This window comes from Gymnoscopelus microlampas, assembly GCF_963454915.1.
Source record: "Gymnoscopelus microlampas genome assembly, chromosome: 13".
Lineage (NCBI taxonomy): Eukaryota > Metazoa > Chordata > Actinopteri > Myctophiformes > Myctophidae > Gymnoscopelus > Gymnoscopelus microlampas.
Window position 1 is genome coordinate 43,630,461 of NC_139950.1, and position 27,055 is coordinate 43,657,515.

The window sequence follows — 27,055 nt, forward strand, 5'->3', positions numbered from 1 at the left end:
CTAACATGCTTTGAAAAACAACGACTAACCCGTCATTCATGGAATGTGTCATACTTACTACTAACCCAGAAACGTTTTTTTTTGGACGTTCTTTATTAACAAATGTACTAACAGTGGTGGTTCCATCATATATATTTTTTGAGTAACGGTCGTTATTCTGTTCACAGTTTTTAATTTCCTTTCTCCCCCCTTTTCCACAAAGCACTCAGGCATTGGACACGCTATGGTAAACAAACTACATTGTTCGGTAGATATTCATTCCTAATTGTTTCTTAGTTTGGGTTTGCCGTGTGTTTTTTTCCTTTCTTTCTTTGTTTTTTTTTTTTTTTTAAACTGTAGACGTCATTTACCCAAAAAAAAGAGGGGGAACTTGCGGTTGGTACTCTTCTTGCTTACCTTTTTGACTCCTCTTTGATTTCTTCAATTTCATCCATTTGGTTTCACACCCTCCTTATTTCACCTGTTTCCTGTCCAATTCTGTTTGATCCACCTTTTTAGGAAGCATCGTTTCGAGTCCTTTTGCATCAAGCAGTTGGTTAGACAAGGAGGACGTTCTCTCTCCTGGCTGGCTGGCCCCTCATGATGCACCATTGTGCTCAGCCAGTTTCTATATTTCCCATTCACTTTGCATGGCATGCACTTTGAATAATATGCTACACTAGCTGCTGCTCCCATTTTGTTCACATCTCTGAGCTGTGTTTTTTTCATTCTGTTGCTTCTCTGCAGTGTTGATTTTGACAGCAAATTTTGATAGTCTTTTGAATCAAATTCCATTTAGTTTTAGTCGTATTTTAGTCACCTGAAATGTTTTAGTTTTTGTCTAGTTTTTTGTCGACTAAATATCATAAGATTATAGTCGACTAAATCTACAGTTGATTTAGTCGACTAAAATGTATTTTGGCGGGTCGTGATGTCGTGTCGTAATGGCTGATTGTACACTTGGTTGCGTGCTGAAAATAGCCGATCTACAAGGCCACAACGCGTCGCGCTGCGACGCGTTGTGGGCTTGTAGATCTGCTATTTTCAGAGCGCGACACCTGAGCGCAACCAAACACAAAATGATTTTTTTTTAAACTTTTCTACTGGATCTCTTCTCCACTATTCCCTCACTAACATTTTAGTCTAGTTTTTATTTGTTGACGATATTGTCAGTATATTTAGTCATAGTTTTAGTCATCATAGCTTAGTTTTCGTTAGTGAAAAGGTAGCCGGCGAACATTTTTCGTCATAGTTTTAGTCGACAAAATCAACACTGCTTGTGGTTTTCACTCTGTGCTTTTTGCATGCGTCTGACACAGTGCCCGGTGTCAATTAATCCGTTTTGTAATTCTATTAACAATATGGGGACATTTTCTTTTTGCATCCGACGCATGCAAAAAGAAAACACAAAGGCATGCATGCATACTGTATTTAAAAAAAGAAAAGAAAAACCCTCCATCCATTAACCTACGCTGCAAAAGTGATTACGCTTCTTAATGGCATGTGAGCTCCCTACAGTATCTCTAACCCGATGGCACGTTCTAATTTCTTTTTGTATAAAACTGCTGAACCTACTAATATGTATTTTAGCTGAACTAACCTAGTTAACATTCTACTAACACCATTTTTGTGTCTGCTAAATTATACTTTTGAGTTGCAGCAGGGTGGCAATACTAACACTGTAGTTTGGGCAATAATAATCCATTATTAACAACTAACTAGAATCTCTTTACTCCCTCAAGGGAGGGCTTGCAAGTCTGCTAACTAATCCTAACCTGGACAAAATAACACTAACAATAAAATAAAAAAAAACGAAACAAAAAACAAACAAAAAAAATCCAAACAGACATGAAAATGGGTTTCAGACACATTTTAAGGACAAATTGACCATATAAGGCAACAACAAGAAGAAAAGGCGGCGACTAAAGCCAGCAGTAACAGTAGAGGCTATCTGAGTATATAGCGTGTCCTTTCCCTTGTGCTTTGTTGTCTAGGTGACTATATCCGTGGATGGGATACTGACCACCACGGGATATACACAGGAGGACTACACCATGCTAGGCTCCGACGACTTTTTCTATGTCGGAGGCAGTCCTAGCACAGCCGACCTCCCTGGATCTCCCGTTAGCAACAACTTCATGGGCTGCCTGAAGGAGGTAAACACACTGCTGCTTCTTCTCTCTCTCTGTGCACACTGAGGGTGGTGGGTGGCCTTAACCCATTAAGATCTGTGTGTGTCATTTTAAGATTTCTTTGGCTATTCAAAAAATAGCAGATATACAAGCTCATAGCGCGGCACCGAGTGCCGCGCTATGAGCTTGTAGATCTGCTATTTTTTGCGGAAAAAAAGTCTTGAAAATGTGTGCGAATCTTTGAATATGTATGCATTTTTAACTAAAATCTTTGCTTCTGGGGGGTGCCTGGAACAAAATATTTTCAGTTGGGGGTCCGCGGCAAAACACATATAATTTTGGGGGTCCTTGACATGAAAAAGTTTGAGAACCACTGATATATATAGCAACATACGTTTGTAGAATCCCCCCCAAGCAAAGATTTTAGTTAAAAATGTTAGCTTTAAAAAAAAAACATATATATGTATTCAAAGATTTGCACAAATGTTCACGATTTTTCAAAAATAGCAGATATACAAGCTCATAGGGCAGCACTCGGTGCCGCACTATGAGCTTGTAAATCTGCTATTTTGGAATAGCCAAAGAAATCTAAAAATGACACAAATGCGCTCCCGGATTTAATGGGTTAAGACTCAAGAACAGACCCTGCCACCCACATACACACCCTGTCTCCTTCTCTCTCTTGCTTTTATATATATATACATATATATATTGTGTATATACACACATATATACTCTCTCCTGTGCCACTGAGGAGGCTCCCTTTACCCATTTATCTCTCTCTTGTGCTCACCTTATGTTGCCCCCACACACGTAAACAACTTATACACACACACACACACACACACACACACACACACACACACACACACACACACACACACACACACACACACACACACACAATCACACACTGGGGATTTACCTCAAGGTCTGTGCGTTTCTGCCAGATGCACTGCAGGCTGTTTGAATTTTCATAAGGAAGTCCAGCACTATATACACTACACTGTCATTCCTCAAGGGGAGAACCTCCCCCGGTCCCCCCTCCCCCCCATCCCAATCCCCCCGATATTTCTGTTTGCAGATTCGCTGTCAAAACGCAGTCAAATATTGCACAACATTACATACAGTTGGTTTATACAGTAGCAAACCGGAGCATGCCACAGAAAGAGATTCTTTTTTTGGAGAGAAAATGTTTACGTGTGGTTGGTAGCTGTGTTGTCAGTCCCGATGTAGCTTTACAAACAGCGATTCAATCCCTGGGATAGCTTAGCGCTCAAGGCCTGTACAGTACATCAGTTGACATGAAAGAATATTTTCTGTGTGTGTGTGTGTGTGTGTGTGTGTGCGTGCGCGCGTGTGGTTGTAATATTTCAACATGACCAAAAAAGCAACTGATGCAACTTGCATCGTTCACTTTGCGTCATTCGCATCAGTGCAATTCAACATAATGATATGCCCATGTATGGACTGGATTATGCCTGACAGTGCAAATTGCCATTGTTGCGCACGAAATCCACTGAACGCGCAATCATAAGCACACGGACGATGCTTTTCTTCCGCTTCATGTTAATGAATATTGCCGTTCTCACTGGCAGCGTACAGAAGCTGCACTTGCGCGTGTGAAGATTCTTTTTCTATTTTGGTCTGAAAATAAATTATCCACACGCATATTCACATAGAGACACATAGGGTGACTAGACTAGGGCAGTGAAAGGAACAGCTCCTTCTTACCTCCGGGCTATGGTCGATGCTTTCACCCCTGCCCGACCACTTCTGTCTGCCGCCTCGGGGCGACTGGTTGCCTCGTCGCTCAGTGGTCCTTCTGGCCGATCTACACGGTCACAGCTTTTTTTCTGTTCTGGCCCCACAGTGGTGGAATGAACTCCCCACTGATGTCAGGACAGCAGAGTCACTGCATATCTTTCGCCGCAGGCTGAAAACCCACCTCTTCAGGAAACACTACCCTTCCTCTTCGCCTTGCCTACTTGTTGTTAACTAGTTGTACGAGCTCTTGTTTTATTGAATGTTGTTTATTCGATACACTTATTTGTTTTAGCTCTTGCTCATTTCATTTTCCTATTTGTCTCATCTGTTTAAGAAAGTAGGTAGCTGATATATTGCACTTTAACCTTAGCGCTAGCTAGGTAGTTGCTTGTTTTAGAAGAGAATGCACTTAAAACATCTGTTGATTAGTAGTTTCATTCCCTACCTATGTTGAATGCACTTATTGTAAGTCGCCTTGGATAAAAGCATCTGCTAAATGACTGTAATGTAATGTAGACGTCCTGGTTTGGCTGAGATTGTCGTGAACAGTCGGCACAAACCTGCGTGCACAATAAAGCACGGAAGGAAGGGAGAGAGAGAGAGAGCCTATTTCACCTCTATGCAATAAGTTGGCCAAAGTGACGTGCTAAAAACCTGAACACGCTGATCCTCATGTCGCAAAGTGTTGTCAGCACGGTAACATACATATTGTTTACATATATATATGTACATACATATATATATGATCTCATTGGCTGGAAATGTACAGAAACGGCACAACCTTCGTAAATCTGTCCAGCCACTCAATAATTCATTTGTTTGTGGAAGGAGGATGAGAGAACCCACTGTAGGCTGTCTGACCAACAGCTCTCACATACAGTGCCCCCTCTCCCCCCCCCCCGGTCTATCCCTCCCCCGTCTGTCCCGGCAGCAGAACGTCATAGAAAAGGCCGTTAACTAAGGCAGCGGCCTTAACGAGCTAGAGCCCTAACGAGTTGAAGACGGAGGGAGCTTGGACATGTGGTCCGCAGCCAGACTGCTCATTAAGCAGAGCTGCCTCAGAACTTCCTGAGCGGTTCAGTGCGGACCAGACTATATCAGCTGGAGGTGAGAGACAAAATGTAGGACAGGCGAAGCAGGGGAAAAGAGAGAGTGGAGAGAGAGGAGAGGAAGATGAGGGGGAAAAGGCGGAGGGGGGCGGGGTGTTGGGGATAACTTTTAGAATTAATCCATTTGGACCGGGAACCCATCTGTGTCATTTTTTAAATTTCTTTGGACTATTTAATAGCAGATATACAACTCATAGCGTGGTACCGAGTGCCGCACTATGAGCTTGTACAGTAGATTTTTGAAAAATTGTTAATATGTGTGCAAATCTTTGAATATTATGTTTAAAGCGAACATTTGTAACTCAAATCTTTGCTTCTGGGGATTCTACAAATGTCCTCTGAATGCTAAGTTTTTTGAAAAAACGTATGTTGCTATAATCAGTGGTTTTCAAACTTTTTATGTCAAGGGCCTCCAAAATGATGTATTTGGCCCCGGACCCCCATTTCAAAATATGTTTTTCCAGGGACCCCCCGAAGCAAAGATACAGTATGAGTAAAAAATGTTCGCTTAAAAGATATAAATTCAAAGATTTGCACAAATGTTCACGATTTTTCAAAAAATAGCAGATCTACAAGCTCATATCGCGGCACTACGCACTTTGAGCTTGTAGATCTGCTATTTTAGAATAGCCAAAGTATAAAATAATGGTTTAAACTGGTCGCACAGATGCGTTCCCGGTCTCAATGGGTTAAAAGATAAATGAATGGATTCTTCTGCAGCACCGTGGAGATTTACCTGTGCAGATATCTTGGCATGTCCCCGGTGGATTCTCAAGTAAATGATTTTTTTGGGTCAGAATTCCCATTAAAGCCCCCAAAATAAATATAATACTGTGTGCTTTGAAAATGCACTGGTGGAGGAGTAGAGGCAGATAAGAGAAGTTATGGGCCATCTGGTAGAGGAATGAATCAGTCTCTTATTCCCCACCTCTCTCTGTCCTGTCCCTCTTTCTCTCTCTCTCACGCTGGGACAGAGAATGCTTTTAAACATGCATAAACAAATACCTGTACTGTAGTACCTGCAGTGTAAATATCAGGACTATACTGTGTACTGTATGTATAGGTACAGGTATGTGTGTGTGTTGGTTCTAGGCTTCTCTTGTAGGTCTATCAGACTCCTTGAGTTATAGGCAGGGCTTTGTGAGACGTTTGTGCTGGACTGTGCGTGATATTTGTGCCGGGCGTTTTTCAAATGATACAGTTGTGTGTACAACAATTCAATTCAATTTTATTAAAGTGTCAAATCACAACAAGTTGTCTCAAGACACTTTACATGTAGAGAAGAGACCCGACAATCCCACCCTGAACAAGCAATTTTTGCGACAGTGGCAACGAAAAACTCCCTATTAACTGGAAGAAACGTCAGGTTCTAGGGCGGCGGCCTTCTGCCTCGACCGTGTCGGGGGAAAGAGGAGAGAGAGAGAGAGAGAGAGGGAAAGACAGAGGAGAGACAGAAAGAGATACAGTGCAAGTAGTAGCAATAACAATAGTAGCACATATAATAGTGTAAGATATATATGATAGTATAATATAGTACAGCAATAATGTGTATATAGTATATAATGGTATAATAAGAATGTTAAGATAATACACAGTATATATAGTATAGTGGTGTAGTGCAGTGTAGTAGAAATCCACGGTCGTGCTCCATGGAGAGGCCCGGTCCGCAGTCACAGTCTTGAGCCGCAGCTGGGGGTCCGTAGTGACAGTCCATGGACCTGCGACGTGTTCAGACTAATTAAGACCAATTAAGACTAGGACGGCCGTCCTATATTATCTATAAAACCACGAATCCCCACATATGGAGTACCCTGATGTCATCAATATGTCGTCATAGTACTGACATCATAGACTGGCCTGCTGGATTAGGCATGCCTGACACGGAACTCCATATATGGGCATAAAAGGGACAGATAGACAGGTGCGTACTCTGACACGGATACAACGGATATTGCATAACCGGGTGGAGCATGCGTTTCTAACTTGCATCGTTCCCGAGTAGGCCGGTAAAACGTATAAACATTTTGCTCAAAGCAGAATGTTTCCGGTTTTATTTTAGTTGCTAATAATGCATTTTGCACCATGATAGGTTCACCAGATTGATTATCTCTCAAGAACAGATTCCGAGCTGTGCTACTGCATCTGTTAGGAGGGCCATTCAGAACGTAGTGAACATTGGCCTACAAGTGGGCGGGCCTTAGATCAGGAAGCAAGCCGCACTTTACCCAATCAAATGTAGTGGTCGGGATTTACAGCTGTGCGTTCGTTTTCTAACGAACGCCCAAACTCATTCAACAAGGGCGTCCTCGGAGCCGACAACATCATGGAAAGCTAGTAACATTTTAACTTGTTCTTCCATTATAGAAACAAGTGGGCTTATAACCAAAACGATCCATGTTCCGTTGGAGAAATGTTGTTAGTGTTCTGTGGGAGAAATGTTGTTAGTGGGAATGAAAACGCCCCCGGTGTTCCGGTGGGGCGCCCCCACTGGAAGTGCAGGGCTGAGGGTGGACCAAATGGGCCAAGTCCCTGTCATCAACATTCTATTTGACGGCCCCCCCAGAGTCAAATTCAAAGGAAAAAAACAGCAGAGGGCACTGTTTTTTTTGTTTGTTTTTTTGACGATGGGTTCCCAGATTGCCAGATCGGTGACGTCACACGGCCTCAGAGTTTGAGGAAGTACAGAGAATCTCCCCCACCTCCAATGGAAGAATGTGAAAAAGACACTGGTGGCAAGTTCTGTTTCTGTATAGTCATACCTCCCCAAGACAGGCTAACTGTAGAAAAAAAAATATTTTTTGAGTGGAGGGGGACTTTAAGTCCTACTCAGCGTTTTTTATCCCCTACAGTATATGCTGGCTGGAGTGATGTCCTGTTAGTACATTGATAGCCTGTCAGCATCATTCTCTCTGGTCTGTTTGATTAGCCAGACGATCCTCTGTCCTCAGGTCAACCTCCCTGTGTGCCCTGCTCTCTAAAGATGATGACATACAGTACAGTAGAGCTCTTCATGGCGTGTTTTATCATAATCACTCGGGGGCGGGGTGGAATCGGCACTATTACCTCTGAACTCGGGTCTGTCTATCATTATGTGTAATACCCGAGTGGATCCGAGAAGACTCGTAGTATGCCTGCTGTGTGTGTGTGTGTGTGTGGCTGCACTAATCAGGAGAGAAACGCAATGAAGTGCTGTTTAACTGTGTGTGTGATGTTTTAGACAGACCTAGGATCAGGTTAGTGCAGCAGCGACATGAATGGCTGTGCATCTTGTGTGATGTTTTAGGCCTTCAGCCTTTCACTTCCGATGGTGCGACTATGTTTTCATTCCCACTAACAATATTTCTACACGGAACACTAACACCACTTCTCCCAGCTAGAGAACATGGATCGTTTTGGTTATAAGTCCACTTGTTTCTATGATGAAAGAGCAAGTTAAAATGTGAATATCTTTCCGTGGTTTTGTCTGCTCCGAGGACGCTATTGTTAAATGAGTTTCGGTTTGTTTCTAGTGGGGAAGGATCGGCACACACGTAAATCCCGCCCACTACATTTGATTGGGTAAAGCGCGGCCTGCCTCCCGATCTGAAGGCACGCCCACTTGTAGGCCAGTGCGTACGCGATATGACGAACCCCCCCGACAGATTCAACCGCAGAATCTGTTCTTGAGAGATTAGCCTATTGCAGCGCAACAAAAACAAGTTGGTGGTGCGCACCACCATACTACAAGGCAAGCCAGCTGCCAGGCTGATTTGAAAACACTGCTGTGCAAATCACCTCTGACGAGGTGAAAGTAAAGCTTTGATCATAAAATGGTCAGTGGTCAAAAGGTCTGCTATTAATTAATAGCAATAAGTCCACATTTATTTACAAAGAAAACCTTTCTGTCACACATATTAAATTGATACCTCTGCGCATATGTATTTATTTTTTATTTTTGTAGTTTCATATGCGCTTTTTTGAAGGGGTGCCTGCAGGCTCGGGTGTGTAAAATCCCGGAAATAAACGGGTTTCGGAACACATTTCACCGGTCCAATTAGTGTCCGGGTCTGTAAAAAAAGTCGTAACGGCTCGAAATCGGACTAACTTGTCACGGGTCCACCCGGGTTCGGTTTTGTTATTTGAAAAAAATCTCGGAACGGCTCGGAATCAGATCAGATTTCCATGTCGGTTTCCGGTCCGTTCTTTTTAGACCCGTGAAGAGCTTTACGGTGCTGTAGTAATGTTACCTGCTCCATACAGAACAGTACTGTAGCAGTATTTACCCTGCTCCATACAGTATATAGCAGGGGTGATGCAACTTTGATGATGGAGAGGGTCACTATATTTCCACACTCACTCCAGAGGGCCTCATTGTATATATACTGTCGGGCAGACACGTCTTATCTCCGTACTTTAACTCGCCATTCTATGTCACACAAAAGTAGCAAAAATAGCAGATCTACAAGAATCTGCTACAAGAAAAATAGCAGATCTACAAGAATCTGCTACAAGAAAAATAGCAGATCTACAAGAATCTGCTACAAGAAAAATAGCAGATCTACAAAACGCGTCGCATTGCGACGCGTTTTGAGCTTGTAGATCGGCTATTTTTGCTACTTTTGAATTGGAATCCAGATTTCTTTTTGCCATTTTTAGATTGGTAATCCTGAAAAGTATTTTTTATTTTTTTATTTTTTTTACAACTTTATTTTAGAGTTTTTATGTTACATACACGTATATACACGTACAAAAGTATAGCATTTTATACAAAAAAAGAGATTGCGTTGATATAACATACAAGACTATATAAACACACATACAACCCCCCCCCCTCCCCCCTTAGGCGAAATGTTTTTTTTTTTTATTGAATTCCAAATGCATTTAGTTATACTTTATAAACTTAAATACAAATACGTTGGACATAAAAAAGACAATATAATTTTAACACTAGTCATTAAGCTACTAATATAGACTGAAGTAATTAAAGCGGGTCATATTTGCATGTTTGGAATTGTAACAGCTGAAATCAATAATATAACAGTATTCCGATATTAACCTGCGGGCCGCATTAAGTGAAGGTGGGGGGCCGCATGTGGCCCCCGGGCCGCCAGTTGCCCATGTATGTTATATAATATAAAAGTAGCAACGTACCCTGTTCCATACAGAACAGAGCAGCACAGTAGCAGTAATGTTATCCTGCTCCATACAGCATAGCAGTAGCTAGTGGTCAAAAAGCATCGTGCCGTAATTGATGGGAGAAATGCCATGTGATTGATGGCCGCGGTGCCATAGAGGTACGTGGCTGTATTAGCTTACGGCGCTCCGCTATGAGATGTCCCCATATGAGCCTGTCCCTGTACTGCAGATGACAAAACAAACGGTGGCACCGTAATAGCTCAGATGTCACAGCCCGAGCTTGATGACAAATTAGTGCAGCAGCAACTAGACTCACTGCTGTGTCCTAGCTGCAGCAGTGGTGGGAAAAAGTACTGACATTTTTTACTCAAGTAAAAGTATCAATACTGCAATGTAGAAATGCTCTGTCACATGTAAAAGTCCAGAATTCACTTGAGTAAGAGTACACAAGTATTGGCATCAAAATGTACTTAAAGTACCAAAAGTAAATGTACTCATTATGCAGAATGTCCCATTTCAAGTTTTCAAACGTATAACAAATCTTTTGAAAATAGCCGATCTACAAGCTCACAATGCGTCGCGATGCGACGCATTGTGAGCTTGTAGATCGGCTATTTTCAAATGGCCAAAATGCATACAGAGCTGAAGTGGTTAAAGGAGAATTTTGGACTAAGGTTTTCTTACCTTTTCTATGATGTTATATCTTAGGATGAATGGTACAAAAATTTCATAACTCCATCCCAGGTCCGCCACAGCTTAAAACGTGCGCGGATAGGCCTTGCGTTAGATCGATCACATATTTTAATAGCTTTTTTTTTTTTTTTGTGAGATCTGACGTTCATAGTGACAGAACACTATGCAACCAAAAAAAAAAAAAAAAACCTAAGTCTCGCTAGACGAGATTGAAATCTCGAGATTTCAATCTCTCGAATTATGAAATTTGTCTACTGTACCATTCATCCTAAGATATCATAACATCATAGAAAAGGTAAGAAAACCTTAGTCCAAAATTCTCCTTTAATGTAGGTTTTGTAATAATAATCAAAATCTACAAAGTAACTAGTAAGTCTTCAAATAAGTGGAGTCGAGTAAAAGTACAATATTTGGATCGGAGATGTCGTGGAGTAGAAGTAAAAGTATTGGACGTTGGAAATACTCAAGTAAAGTACAAATACCAAAAAATTACAGTACAGTACTTGAGTACTTAGTTACTTTCCGCCACTGCAGGAGGCCCATATGGCTGAGAGAGCGAAGCTCCTTTGACTCTGAAAGGTGCCCTTTTGTCGTGACTCCAAGAGAATTGATTGTGGTTCATTGGTTGGATGTCTGTTTGAGTCCTCCAGTCTGTACTGTAGGACTAAAGTTTCCCCTGCAGCCAGAGAGACAACTCCTCCTGAAGCCAACCTTCACAAAGATAGCATCCTTTCTGCAGGGTCCTCTGCCAATAGATCCTTGTCCAATTGCTTCAGTCTTTTTCCCCCCTCGTAGACAGTACAGTAGATGTATTTCCATGCAGTCTCTAGTAAAAATTGCATTTGGCTCTTTGTCAGAGATGTGGATGTTCTTCTTCTCCTCTGAAAGGATTTATTTTTAACCCGTTAAGACGGGGAACGCATCTGTGTCACTTTTTCATTTGAGCTAAAAAAAACATTATTTTACACTTTTTGGCTATTCAAAAATAGCAGATATATAAGCTCGTAGATCTGCTATTTTTTTTAAATCGTGAAAATGTGTGCAAATCTTTGAGTATATATTCTTTTAAAAGCATAAACAGGAACTCAAATCTTTGCTTCTGGGGGGGTCCCTGGAACTAAATATTTTGAGATGGGGGGTCCGCGGCCGAATTCATATCATTTTGGGGGTCCTTGAAAATGAAAAAGTTTGAAAACCACTGATATAGAAACATACGTTTTTTCAGGAAACCGTTTTGCAGAATCGGAACCTCAGGCCTCAATGGGTTAATGCGGTATATCATCGCTGTCAGGCAGAAACCTTGTACCTCGATATTTCATTTTTTTTAATGTTTTGTTCATGAATTAATGCCTTGTTTTTTTGTACAGTGCTTCATTGTATGACAGTGGAATGCAAAAGTAGCGAAGATAGCTGATCCAGTCTGTGGTTTTTATACATATTTAACCCATTAAAACCGGGAACGCACCGCTGTCATTTTAGATTTCTTTGGCTACTGGTATAGTGGCACGGCTCTCTAACGAGCACCATGGTAATTCCCATAAGCCACTTTAAAAATAGCAGATCTACAAGCTCATATGAGCTACAGTATGAGCTTGTAGATCTGCTATTTTTGACACACTTGTGCAAATCTTTGAATATATATATTTTTAAAGCGAACATTTGTAACTCAAATCTTTGCTTCTGGAGGTCCCTGGAACAACATATTTTACAAATGTTATCTTACAAAGATTTGCGCAAATGTTCAAGATTTAACAAAAAAAAATAGCAGATCTACAAGCTCGTAGCGCGGCACTCGGTGCCGTGCTATGAGCTTGTAGATCTGCTATTTTTGAATAGCCCAAAGTGTAAAATAAATGGTTATAGCTAAGAATATTAAATGACACAGATGCGTTCCCGGTCTTAATTGGTTAACCAATGAAAAGTATTAACACGAGCGTGTGACTAAATAATGGCTGCATTGCATCCATTGAGGTTCTCTTTTTCCATTTCCTGAAAAGTAACAGTTTTGGACATACAAGGTTTTTGTATGTCACTATCCTAACAGCGAGGATAGTGACTCTTGAAAGTGATGATGGAAGATATACTGCAGATAAAAATAATCTTTGTACCGTTAATTAATTAATTCATCCACCTCTGCCAGTGTTTTTACCTTACTTTGATGATCCACAGAGACACACAGAATAGAAGCCACGATGTGGACACGGATGTAAACAAAAGGGTCTCTTGTCATTGTAACCGCGATCGTCCGTTCTGTTGTTATCAGCAGTTGAATATGGCTTGTTTTCACCAAAAAAAAGCAGTTTGGGAGAAGAAATCCGAGCTAATGTATTTTTCTAAATCTCATAACATGGGAGTGGACAGGGTAATTTTTTGGGGATGACGTCATTTCCGGCTCTATCATTCTCTCGCAGTCAAGGCATCATTCATAGGTTGGCGAGAGAGCGCCCTCTAGTGCATGGGTTCCCAAACTTTTAAGCCTGCGACCCCAAAATAATGCGACCATTGACTCGCGACCCCACCTAACCCTGGAGTTAATTTATGCACATAAACTTGCACGTTCGGTGCGCATTTGTAATGTCACAGTATTACAATGGTAAAATGTACTATTTGTAATCATTTTTAGATTGTATTTCATCCATTTTGTTGAATAATAAAAAATAAAAAAAAACGACCCCACCGCCAGTGTCCCACGACCCCAACTTTGGGAACCCCTGCTCTAGCGTAATCACTAAAAACATGATTTTTTTTTTAATGGACGCATATATGCGTCCTTGCCAGGCAAGTGTTGGATTTGAAAGGATTTGGCAGGCAATGTGTTAACGGTGCAGGACAATACAACGTGTCGTAAAGTGCTCCAGGAAGCCAGTGAGCTTTGCCTAATTGTGATGTGCTGCTCTGACCCCCCCCCCCCCTGCCTTCATGCACACCGTTGGACACAGTAGACGAGGATTCAGTGATAAAACACGCTCCATGTAAAAGCAGTCCCACAGGAGGTGTCCCTGTTTTTACTTTTTCAGGTGAGCTGTTGTAGTAAAGCGTGACGGAAAAAAGCAGGAAGCGGGAGCTTTGTTTTTCCTGCTTTACTGTGACTCATTCACTTTGCCTTTTGTCAGAAAACAAAAGGTTCACCATTAGGAGTTTTGACATCTAAATAAACGTTGCACACTTTATCCATACCTGTGTCTAGTCTACCAATTAGCAGAGCTTTGAGGATGCTTTGTCTAAAAAGCAGTGGTGGCAAAAGTACTCACATTTCTTACTTGAGTAAAAGTATCACTCCTGCCATATAGAAATACTTTGTTACAAGTAAACGTCTGGAATTCAAAATGTACTTAAGTAAAAGTATTGGCATCAAAATGTACTTAAAGTACCAAAAGTTAAAGTACTCATTATGCAGAATGTCCCATTTTACAAGTTTTCAAATGTATAAAAGGTATACTAATCTTTTGAAAATAGCAAAACTACAAGCTCACAATGCCTCGCGACACATTGTGAGCTTGTAGATGGGACTATTTTCAAATGATCGTAATATATAGGGCTGAAGTGGTTAATGTATGTTTTGCAATAGTAATCTGAAGCAAACAAAGAGTCCTGCACACTGCTCTTTCTCGGCAGCCTCTTTTATTCAAAATGACAGATGTTTCGGTCCCACTGGACCTTCATCAATAATAATAATAATCTACAAAGTAGCTTGTTTTCATATATTATAGTAGAGTAAAAGTACAATGTTTGCCTCTCAGATGTAGTGGAGTAGAAGTAAAAGGAACTACTCCACCAAAGTAGAAATACCTCAAAATTGTACTTAAGTACAGTACTTGATACTCATGCATCAAAGCAACTAATTAATGGTTAAATTACATCACCCAGTAAAACCTTACAATACGGTAAACATACAGGAGCAGTAAAACGTGTACAATAAAAGCCATGACAGTATAATAATAGACATTTTAGTTAATCTTGTGTAATGGGCCTCTATGGTGTACTGTGTTATACCAGCATGCTGGTCTGCTGTGCAGCACGGCGCCACAGAGGGCCATTTATACTTTAGCCGCGCACCGGTACGGCGCACCCCGAAAATAGCCGATCTACAAGCTCACGACGCGTCACGGCCGTGACACTTCCTGAGCTTGTAGATCGGCTGTTTTCGGTGCGCGACACCGGCGCGCCAACAGAAGCACAATGCGGTGCTTCGGAGGTCACAGTGCTAATGCACTGCACTTAGTCAAGCATTCCCTGTACCAACGCCCGCGTGCTTTATACACATCCTGTGGGATTGCCCGTGATTATGGGCCAATCATTAGAGGGTTTTTTAAAGTCAAAATGTTCACTTGAAGCACATTTTACGGAAATTCACACTTTCATATTGCTTAACCCACAAAGACCGCGAACGCATCTGTGTCATTTTATTGATTTTAGCTCTAATCATTATTCTATACGTTGGGCTATTCAAAAATAGCAGATATACAAGCTCATAGCGCGGCACCGAGTGCCGCGCTATGAGCTTGTAGATCTGCTATTTTAGAAAAATCGTGAAAATGTGTGCAAATATTTGAATATATATTTTTTTAAAGGGAACATTTTTGACTGAAATCTTTGATTCTGGGGGTCCCTGGAACAAAACATTTTGAGATGGGGGGGTCCGTGTTCAAATGTTTTCTAAATCATGATCTATATAAGTGGTGCTCCAACTTTTCCATGTCAAGGACCCCCAAAATTATATGTATTTGGCCGCGGACCCCCATCTATAAATATATTGCTCCAGGGACCCCCAGAAGCACAGATCGGAGTTAAAAATGTTCGCTTTAAAACACGAATTTTCAAGATTTTTCCAAAAAATAGCAGATCTACAAGCTCATATGCTATGAGCTTGTAGATCTGCTATTTTTGCATAGCCCAAAGACACCTTAAAACGACACAGATGCGTTCCCCGTTCTTAATGGTTTAATGGCTCCGTCCTTGAAGCCTCAGACTCCTTGCCGTCTGTGTATACCGGTCGGTGTGTGAATGCATGTGTGGACACACTTGACTAATCTAAATGTTCTTAAATGGCTTTCGGGAGAGGTACATCCATCACTGGCAAGGCTTTTATTCTAATCAGAGGCTCCAGCAGAGGCCTTGATCAGCAAATTTTACCCCCACAGCACACCTGCAATGTGGGCAGCTGCTCAGCCTCATCACTCTGCATCCCACTTTCCTCCCCCAGGGGATGGGAGGCCTATACCTGAACCAATATGCTATTATTTCACAGAGGTATAATCATTCAACTAGGCGACCGCTATCCCTCGCGAAACCTTTTCATTTCAACAAAATGTCTCTTTCTCTACAGGTCAGATTCAATTTAAAAAGTCTTAATTAATTCTTTCTTTGTGCTGTACCCTGTTTGGGGGGGTCTTGTGGGGCACTCATGAAGACAGGTTCTCACGCAGAGCTGCAATGTAGGACTGTCACAATTATTACATAATCGTCTATCACAATTATTTGCGATAATCACAATTATTTTAGCATAATCGTCAAAATTGTTTGTATTTTGAAAGAAACTTCACAATTTTCAAATTAAAAAAAGCCGAAATAGCAGATCTACAAGCATACAACGCGTCACACATGGCGTGTTGTAATTTTGTAGATCTTTTTCTGCTATTTTTCACATGTATAAAATTATTAAGTATATCAATCATTTCTTTGTATATTTAAGTTATTTGTCATATCTGCCCTGTCTATTTTTTTTTATAACAAAACCTAAAAGGCAAACAGAAATTCAATTGTATTCATATGTTCCAATGTTCAATCCCAAAAACACAATGAAGTCGTTAATCAATTACTTGAGTGACAATTAATCGTCAACTTAAATTTGTACCGTAATCGTGACAGCCCTACAGTATGTCCATGTTGTACCTGGCTTTGAACCGGGGACTGCCCATAAGTCCGACATCCCATTACTCCGACTACGTGGCTTCCGCGTGCCGTTAGGGTTAGGTATAGGGTTAGTAACCGTCGGAACAATGCGCCATCGGAACAATGCCACGGCACCCTTTGAACCATGCATGTTCTACTTACACAGTGTGTGAATGTGTGGTGTGCTCCAGGTCTCCAACTGCTATCTTGTAGATTTCATCACACATTTTAACCCAGATGTATTTCCCTTGCTTTGCGTTGCATTTCACAGTATGCGTTTAGTGATAAATTACTTGCACAGTCAATTTGCAATGCGCTAAACAATATTTGTTACAGGCGTAACACCGCAGCACACACAGGCAACTCTAAACAACAGCAATGATTGTTCTGCAAGCAGAAATACAAAACATCAGACGTGTACCTGTGGTTAAAGGAGTAGGTCACACAAAAAATGACTTATACTTTTATCAATTACACACCCCATGAAGCCTTGAATTCATGGATTTGTTTTTGTCAATAATTTGATGACCTGGTGGAAAGATGCTAATGTATCCGGTAGGAGACTCAAAGTAGACTCTTTGTGTCTCCTACCGGAAATACACCCGGTCATCAAATTATTGGCTCAGGAATGCGACAAAAAACAAAAACAAATCCATGAATTCAATGCTTCATGGAGGGTGCAATTGATAGAAAATAAGTATTTTTTTGGGTGAACTATCCCTTTAAAAGATATCTACATGCTGAATGTGTAGGCTGTAGTTATTTACTGTTCTTCGTCCCCCTCCCTCGCTGTCCAGGTCGTGTACAAAAACAACGACGTGCGGCTCGAGCTCTCCAAGTTGGCGAAGGAGGGCGACCCGAAGATGAAGGTCCACGGCGTGGTGGCCTTCAAGTGCGAGAACGTGGCCACGCTCGACCCCATCACCTTCGAGACGCCCGAGTCCTTCATCGTGCTCAACAAGTGGAACGCCAAGAAGACGGGCTCCATCTCCTTCGACTTCCGCACCACGGAGCCCAACGGCCTGCTCCTGTTCAGCCACGGGAAGCCCAAGCAGGCGCCCAAGGACTCCAAGACGGGCCCCGAGACGCTCAAGGTGGACTTCTTCGCCATCGAGATGCTCGACGGCCACCTGTACCTGCTGCTGGACATGGGCTCGGGCACCACCAAGACCCGGGCGGTCAACAAGAAGGTCAACGACGGCGAGTGGTACCACGTGGACTTCCAGCGGGACGGCAGATCAGGTAAGAGTGCCGTGTGCAATCCTATGTTCTTCACAAAGCAATTTTACCTCTTAAACCCTGTATACTTAGTTTACCGGTGTCCTCCAGGGGTCTATCCTTTCTTCCCTCTATTCAAAATCTTCCCTGTCGTGGAATTCTGAATACGACGATAATACTTTATTGTCAGTTTGCACTGAAATCTGTCTTGCGACCCAGAAACAGCCATGTATGCAACATATAACAGTACACACATTTGACATGACACAAGAAAACAACAAAATACAAAATACATACATAAAGACATGCAAAGACAAGAGCAATGTCCACCACTCAGCCTACCCCTGGCTTATAACTCCTGATTAAGCCTCAATGTCGTCTGATGGACAAAGGACCTCTTCAGTTTGACCTTATTGTATGTAGGAACACTGTATCTCCTTCCTGAAGGCAGCAACCTATATTCTCCATACAAAGCATGGCTAGTGTTTGAAGTGATATTCCTTGCCAACCTTATCATACTGTGAATCAATCAGCAATCGATGAGGCACATAGGAGTCGAGACAATATTCTAGGTGGTGATGATTATGCTTTATATTACATGGTCAGAAGTACATTAACACTCATGTCAGTGATACGGTAGCTCTGCCTCGAGCACAGGGCAGAGATCATTGTTATACTGTTAGCTGCTTGAAGGACAAACTGTACCAAAACAATAGCTATTAGGCCTAGTGGAGACCAGGGGCGGCGTTACGCGGGGGCTTTGGTGGCTATAGCCACCAATGTTTTATCCAAAGCCACCAATAAAAATTAAAAAAAATAAAATGAAAAAAGTTGATAATTTTTTTGAATTATATATCTATAACCCTAACCTAACCCTAAAAACGAAATAAAGTAACAAAAAAATGGAAAAAAAGTACCCAAATCCGCCCAGAACACACCCAGAGCACAAATGCACATGCGCTGTGCGCGTGTGCATTTTGTCCGTTGCCTGGGGGGCTAAGCCCCCACCCTAGTAAAGACCTAGCTCCGCGTCTGGTGGAGACATCTAGGCTCTTACAAGCTGTCAAATATCATAACGTATTGTAAGTATTATAAATGATGGTAAAATATAAAGGTTAGATATAAGCAGCCATATAATTTCTTCCTCGTCGCCTATGATGACATGCCCAGAATAGAGACACTAGGGTTCAAGTGGTTAAGAGGTTCACTGGTATTCAGGACTTATTTTGATAAATAAAATGTTATTTTAACAAATCTGTATGGTAGAAATAAAATATAAATAGCACATCTGGCAGTGGCTGGTGGTGTGTCTCCCTACACGTCCATTGAGAAATGTAGGCCGTGGTGATGGATAGAGCACCCACTGGTTGACAAGTGGTACTGCATGAAGCCCATAAGCACAATATTCCCCTGGGCCAAGAGGTTCTCTCATAAGGCAGACAGACCCGAGTTGAGTGAATCCTGGGTTTAGTACATAAAACGTTATGGATAACAGCTTTAATTAAATCAAATAATTAAAATGTAATTTAAATGAACACTCATAGATTTTTACTGCACATTGGGTGCAGCATTGTTATCACAAAGATAATTGTGGCCTTTTTATGCAGAGCTGACAATTTTATGTTCCTCTGATTGCTGCCTTCTTAGTTTAAAGCCGTGAAGCTTTTCAAATGGCAGGCGCAAGTTATTCGAGCTTGACCCGTCAGTGAAATATTAAGTATAATGTCAAGGTGAGACATTGTTATAAGCCTGACCCCCGTTTGCCTTGCATGCACAAAATGTTAAGCTGGATGTAACTAGACACGCATTTAGCGTTTCAGGGGGAAGCTTGTGTACCACTTAAAAGCCAATAAAAACACAGCCAGTGGAAATTGATCATGATAAAATGAATCTGCTATATAGGAATTTAACTCCGACCTTGTACAAAATGTAACAAAATGGACCTGTATCTCCCAGAGTGTGCATAATATGGAACCAAATGGAACCCTTATGCTGTCCCATTTGTACCCTCTGAGAGTTACATTAACGCTCGGGATTTCACTGTGTATGCTTTGTTGGGGGTGTGGCCGTAGCATGGAATCTGAAGGTAGCCGGTTCGACCCCCGGCTCGCCCAGTATACGTCAAAATGTCTCCGGGCAAGACTCTTAAAGGGATAGTTCACCCCCAAAATGACTTTTTTTCCTATCGATTACTCACCCCATGGATATTTTTTTGTTCATGTCGCATTCCTAAGCCAATAATTTGATGACCGGCAGCGGTTCTGGTAGGAGACACAAAGAGTCTCCTTTGTGTCTCCTACCAGAACCGCTGCCTACCAAATCGGTCATCAAACTATTGGCTCAGGAATTTGACAAAAACAAACAAAAAATCCACGAATTCAAGTCTCCATGGGGTGACTTATCGATACAAAAAAAGTAATTTATTTGGGTGAATTATCCCTCTTTAACCAACTAACAGTTCCACCCGTTCGCTCATCGGAGCCATCTGAGCAGCCGTCAGCTGGAGGAAGCTCTAAAAGCAATTTCGGCCTTCCCCCCCAGGGACCAGGAAATACCCCCCCCCCCCACCCCTTGCCAAGAGGTAGTATTGACCCCTCTGTCCCATCGTGTCCTCCAAGCCCCCGGGTGTTGGACTGCTCCGCGGTCCCCCTTGATTTGCTTATCTAAGCAGCAATTTGTTAGCGTGTGCTTATGGAGCCAAGGCCCTGCAATGTCACGCTGCAAATTAGATATACCCCCCTGACCATGTTTTCCACTCCATCTCAAGAGGTGGAAATTAGATTAACTGTTTCATTACCCCCCTCCCCAAAGCAGTTTGGCGGAGTGAGAGATTTTAACCCATTGAGACCTGAAGCCGATTCTACATGTTTCCTAATTTTTTTCTGAAAAACGTATGTTTCTATATCGGTGGTTGTTCAATCTTTTTCATGTCAAGGACAACCAAAATTATATGTATTTGGCCGCGGACCCCCATCAAAATATTTTGTTCCAGGGACCCCCAGAAGCAAAGATTTGAGTTAAAAATGTTCGCTTTAAAATATATATATTCAAAGATTTGCACACATTTTCACGATTTTTCAAAAAAAAGCAGATCTACAAGCTCGTAGCGCGGCACTGTGCCGCGCTATGAGCTTGTATATCTGCTATTTTTGAATAGCCCAAAGTGTAAAATAATGCTTTTTTAGCTCAAATCTAAAAATGACACAATTCCAGGTCTTAATGGGTTAAATAGAGATATATATACTCGACACTAGAAAAACAATACAAGCCTGTTCACGACCTCATGTCGTACAGTACTGTTGGAGCAATTTTTTGTGTTCTGTCATCCTCTGAATTTCATCAAGTTCTGCTCCGTTTACTCGCCGCTGTATCCGTTTGTCGCTTAAAATTCTGTATACTTAGTTGACCGGTGTGCCCCAGGGCTCTGTACACGGTCCGCTACATTTATTCCCCTCTACAGCAAAATAGTCTTGGTGAAAATACCCTCAATCTACAAGCTCATGAGCTTGTAAATCTACCCGCCTTGCCCCAGAATAGGGGACGCTAGGGGCACTGTTTCTCAACGTCAGGCTCTGGCTACCACCATGGGTCCAAATGGACCCCTACGGGTCCGTTTGGTTCCATTTGTACACCGGCAGAGTTACATTAAAGGGATAGTTCACCCCCATAATGACTTTAAAAACAAGAAATGACCAAAGTCATAATAAAGCCGCATGCGGCAGGCTTTTTGTTGCCCCAATCTTTTCATCGACCTGATTACTTGTTTTTTGGATTGCTTTTTTCTCTCGCCAAACCTGGCAACATTAGCGTCACAGATTAACGCTCTAATGTTTTTTATATAAGTGGTGGCAACATTTTGTGACACCACACGGATCTTCCCAACAATAGCTAAGATTGAAGTCAGTGTGAACATGGCCAAATAATAACTTAATAGCCAAACTAGGTCTAATGAAGCACGCTAGCATTTAGACTAACCCTCCTGCCTGAAGCTCTCTCCCTTTCTCTCTCTCTGCTGCAAAGAAGGAGAGGCGGGTGCTGCAAAGCGCCGTCTCCCCATTGGCTTAAAGGGGGGGAAGTGTGAAGGACAGCCAGGACAGCCAATGACAAATAGGTGTCAAAGGAGGAGAGGCGGGTGCTGCAAAGGACCGTCTCCCCATTGGCGGGAAGTGTGAAGGACAGCCAGGACAGCCAATGACACTTAGGAGTCACTCAGGTGTCGGACTAGGACTAGTGCTGTCTGTAGAGCCGCTAACTTTCAGCATGCGGCTAAAAATACAGCCTTGAATTCATGGAGATATCTTTGTTTTTGTGACATTCCTAAACCAAGAATTTGATGACCGGTGGCTGCGGCCCCGGTAGGAGACTCAAAGTGTTTGAGACCGGAGACATTAGCATCTTTCAGCCGGTCGTCAAATTATTTGCTTAGGAATGCGACAAAAAACAAAGAAATCTCCATGAATTCAAGGCTTCATGAGGTGTGTAATTGATAGAACATCTTTTTGGGTGAACTATCCCTTTAACACTGAAGAATTTACAGTGTAGATTGGGGTCCCAGAGGAGGGGGGTCCTCAAATCGGGTTCCTAATGCATATCAAACTGGGGGTTCTTTGAAATGAAAAAAGGTTGTGAATCTCTGCACTAGGGTTCATTGTGGTTAAATATCATTTCCAGCCCTGCTGTCATCTGATTGAGGTGAGGTGGCTCGATGGTGTATTGAGTCGCCTGGCTTAATAACATAATAGTGGGTTTGCAGCGGTAGTGGCCGACCTATCAGATAACACCGGGCGACAACATTGAATCATTGTAACCAAAACCGCCGGAAATCATGTGCGGTTTAATTAGATTCCACCCATTATCCCTCTATTGCTCCCATCACCCACACACACACACACCCAAATACACACACACACACACACACACACACACACACACACACGCACACACACACACACACACACACACACACACACACACACACACACACACACACACACACACACACACACACACACACACACAGGCGCGCGCCTGTATTACGATACTTGTGAGGACAAAAACATTTTAGGACGTAAGTTTCATGATCGCCATTTAATTTATTTTGCCATTTAATCCTAGAACCGAAAGTATAGCCAATCTACAAGCTCATGAGCGTATTGGTTTGTAGATCTGCTATTTCCAGTGCACGACACTGACTCACAACTGAGTAACTCTAATCGCAACCCCTAGACCTAACCTCTAAATGTCTAATCCTAATCCTAACCTCTAAATGTCTAATCCTAAACCTAATTTATAAATGTCTAATCCTAAACCTAACCTCTAAATGTCTAATCCTAAACCTGACCTCTAAATGTCTAATCCTAAACCTAATTTATAAATGTCTAATCCTAAACCTAACCTCTAAATGTCTAATCCTAAACCTGACCTCTAAATGTCTAATCCTAAACCTAATTTATAAATGTCTAATCCTAAACCTAACCTCTAAATGTCTAATCCTAAACCTAATTTATAAATGTCTAATCCTAAACCTGACCTCTAAATGTCTAATCCTAAACCTAATTTATAAATGTCTAATCCTAATCCTAACCTCTAAATGTCTAATCCTAAACCTAACCTCTAGATGTCTAATCCTAAACCTAATTTATAAATGTCTAATCCTAATCCTAACCTCTAAATGTCTAATCCTAAACCTAACCTCTAGATGTCTAATCCTAAACCTAATTTATAAATGTCTAATCCTAATCCTAACCTCTAAATGTCTAATCCTAAACCTAACCTCTAGATGTCTAATCCTAAACCTAATTTATAAATGTCTAATCCTAAACCTAACCTCTAAATGTCTAATCCTAAACCTAATTTATAAATGTCTAATCCTAAACCTAACCTCTAAATGTCTAATCTTAAACCTGACCTCTAAATGTCTAATCCTAAACCTAACCTCTAGATGTCTAATCCTAAACCTAACCTCTAAATGTCTAATCCTAAACCTAACCTCTAAATGTCTAATCCTAAACCTAACCTCTAAATGTCTAATCCTAAACCTAATTTATAAATGTCTAATCCTAAACCTAACCTCTAAATGTCTAATCCTAATCCTAACCTCTAAATGTCTAATCCTAATCCTAACCTCTAAATGTCTAATCCTAAACCTGACCTCTAAATGTCTAATCCTAAACCTAACCTCTAGATGTCTAATCCTAAACCTAACCTCTAAATGTATAATCCTAGACCTGACCTCTAAATCATTGGTTCTCAAAGTGGGGTCCGGGGACCCCCAGGGGTCCTTGAGGGAGTTCCAGGGGGTCCCCAGCTAAATGATGGATAGTTAGGAACCAAATGGACCCTTATGGGTCTGTAACTCTGAGAGTGTACAAATGGAACCAAATGAACCCTGACGGGTCCATTTGGTTCCATTTGTACACTCTCAGAGTTAAATTAACTAACGATTTTACAATATAAATTGGGGTCCCAGCAATCGAAATGCCATTAAATGGGGATCCGTAGCCCTAATGCATGTCAAACTGGGGGTCCTTGAAATTAAAATGGTTGAGAATCACTGCTAGAGCCGTAAAAATCTTCTCTTATGGGGGTCCCTGGCATGTCTTTTCAAATGGGGGTCCGCGGGCTAATAAGTGTCAATTTGGGGGTCCTTGACATGAAAAAGTTTGAGAACCCCTGCTCTAAATGTCTAATCCTAAACCTAACCTCTAGATGTCTAATCCTAAACCTGACCTCTAGATGTCTAATCCTAAACCTGACCTCTAAATGTCTAATCCTAAAACTAACCTCTAAATGTTTAATCCTAAAACTAACCTCTAAATTTCTAATCCTAAACCTAACCTCTAGATGTCTAATCCTAGACCTGACCTCTAAATCATTGGTTCTCAAAGTGTGGTCCGGGGACCCCCAGGGGTCCTTGAGGGAGTTCCAGGGGGTCCCCAGCTAAATGACGGATAGTTAGGAACCAAATGGACCCTTATGGGTCTGTAACTCTGAGAGTGTACAAATGGAACCAAATGAACCCTGACGGGTCCATTTGGTTCCATTTGTACACTCTCAGAGTTAAATTAACATTGATTTTACATTATAAATTGGGGTCCCAGCAATCGAAATGCCATTAAATGGGGATCCGTAGCCCTAATGCATGTCAAACTGGGGGTCCTTGAAATTAAAATGGTTGAGAATCACTGCTAGAGCCGTAAAAATCTTCTCTTATGGTGGTCCTGGCATATCTTTTCAAATGGGGGTCCGCGGGCTAATAAGTGTCAATTTGGGGGTCCTTGACATGAAAAAGTTTGAGAACCACTGCTCTAAATGTCTAATCCTAAAGCTAACCCCAACCTGAATCTTTTCCTAATTGTAATGGTTTTATCCACAAAACAACCATGTCTCTTGTGAGGTTCTCACAATGTCTGTTTCTGAAATTGTATTATACTTATTTTTTGGTCCTCACGGTTATAGTAATACACGCACACACACACACACACACACACACACACACACACACACACACACACACACACACACACACACACACACACACACACACACACACACACACACACACACACACACACACACACACACACACACACACACACACACACACACGTGCGCTCTCACACACAAGCACACACACCCGCACACAGGAAATAACCCTCTTTTTTGTGGGTCTGGCTCTCCACTTGCCTCTCTCTCTCTCTCTCTCTCTCTCTCTCTCTCTCTCTCTCTCTCTGTCTCTCTCTCTCTCTCTCTCTCTCTCTCTCTCTCTCTCTCTCTCTCTCTCTCTCTCTCTCTCTCTCTCTCTCTCTCTCTCTCTCTCTGTCTCTCTCTCTCTCTCTGTGCTCTGCCTAAGTTTCCATGGAAACAGGAGGTGGTCTCCCCCAGGACCCAGACAGTTACTGCACAGTGCTCTATGCTGTGCTGTTCTCTAATGACGTTTTGGGCAAACTTTTTTTTTCTTCTCCTTTTCTTTTTTTTCTTCTTCCCCTCCTGAAGGGAAAAGCTTGTGCACACATATCGTCTCTGTGTCAGGCTGAAACCTCACATCTACAACACTTTTCAGGAAATTGGGGGTAGAACCAGTTTTCCACTTGGATCCAATGTCGATATTATTCGTCCACAAGCTCTTGTTAATACTTTAAAATTTAAAGTATTAACAAGAGCTTGTGGACGAATAATATCGATACCAATTTAATTGGTTAAATATGAATAAATCCTACAGACAGGCTTAAAAGGATCCCTGACTACAAAGCCAAATATTATGCCTTAATGCATTATAATTGCCCTCTATAACTAAAATTAAAAACACCTTAAATATTTTATTGTCTCCGCCAGGCCGAAAGGCATGGGCAGTGGTGGAAAAAGTACTCACATTCTCTACTTAAGTAAAAATATCAATACTGCAATGTCGAAATACTCTGTTACAAGTAAAAGGCCCGTGTTCAAAATGTTACTTGAGTAAAAGTACAAAAGTATTGGCATCAAAATATACTTAAAGTACCAAAAGTAAAAGTACTAAAATGTTTGAAAATAGCAGATCTACAAGCTCACATTGTGAGCTTGTAGATCTGCTATTTTCAAATACGTAGCCTATGAATAAAATAGGGCTAAAGTGGTTAATGTATGTTTTATAATATAATAATTCATATCTGCAAAGTAACTAGTAACTAAAGTTTTCAAATAATTGTAGTGGAGTAGAAGTAAAAGTACTGAAAATTGTAAATACTCCAATAAAGTAAAAACACCTCAAAACTTTACTTAAGTACAGTACTTGAGTAAATGTACTTAGTTACTTTACACCACTGGGCATGGGCGAGAGAGTATGTTTTACCCCCTGTCTGTCCGTCCGTGTGTCCGTCCGCCCGTGTGTTGTGTCCATCTGTGAGCAGCTAATCGGCACCGTTGGCCCGGTCGCAGCGAAACTGTGCACACACACTCCCTGGATGCCAATTCAGAACCTCTGCCCCAAATGTTTCACATGGGCCTGTTATAGCGCCACCAGGAGGCCGATTTGTGCAAAAATCTAATTTTGATATTACTCCTTACAGATTTTATCCAAACGTCATGCAAATCGGTACACAGTATCTCTATAGTCATGTGATCAACACGGATCTGTCCCATTTCCCATATTACATCCTGATTGGCTAAGGT

General features: G+C 41.7%; 1 protein-coding gene across 28 annotated transcripts in view; it reads left to right on the forward strand.

The window, feature by feature from the left end:
• LOC311059347 (neurexin-1a-like) overlaps nt 1–27,055 on the forward strand; it is a gene marked incomplete at its 5' end in the record, with an annotated part of 638,872 nt that overhangs the window by 193,953 nt on the left and 417,864 nt on the right. For 18 of the 28 annotated variants that reach the window (XM_084077185.1, XM_084077200.1, XM_084077202.1 and 15 more), the window contains 3 exons: nt 203–226; nt 1,974–2,135; nt 17,485–17,929. In XM_084077185.1, coding sequence (XP_083933311.1) covers nt 203–226; nt 1,974–2,135; nt 17,485–17,929 — 631 coding nt within the window. Of the gene's footprint in view, nt 1–202; nt 248–1,973; nt 2,136–17,484; nt 17,930–27,055 lie in introns of all 28 variants that reach the window. The other 10 variants (XM_084077189.1, XM_084077193.1, XM_084077196.1 and 7 more) reach the window with 2 other exon arrangements.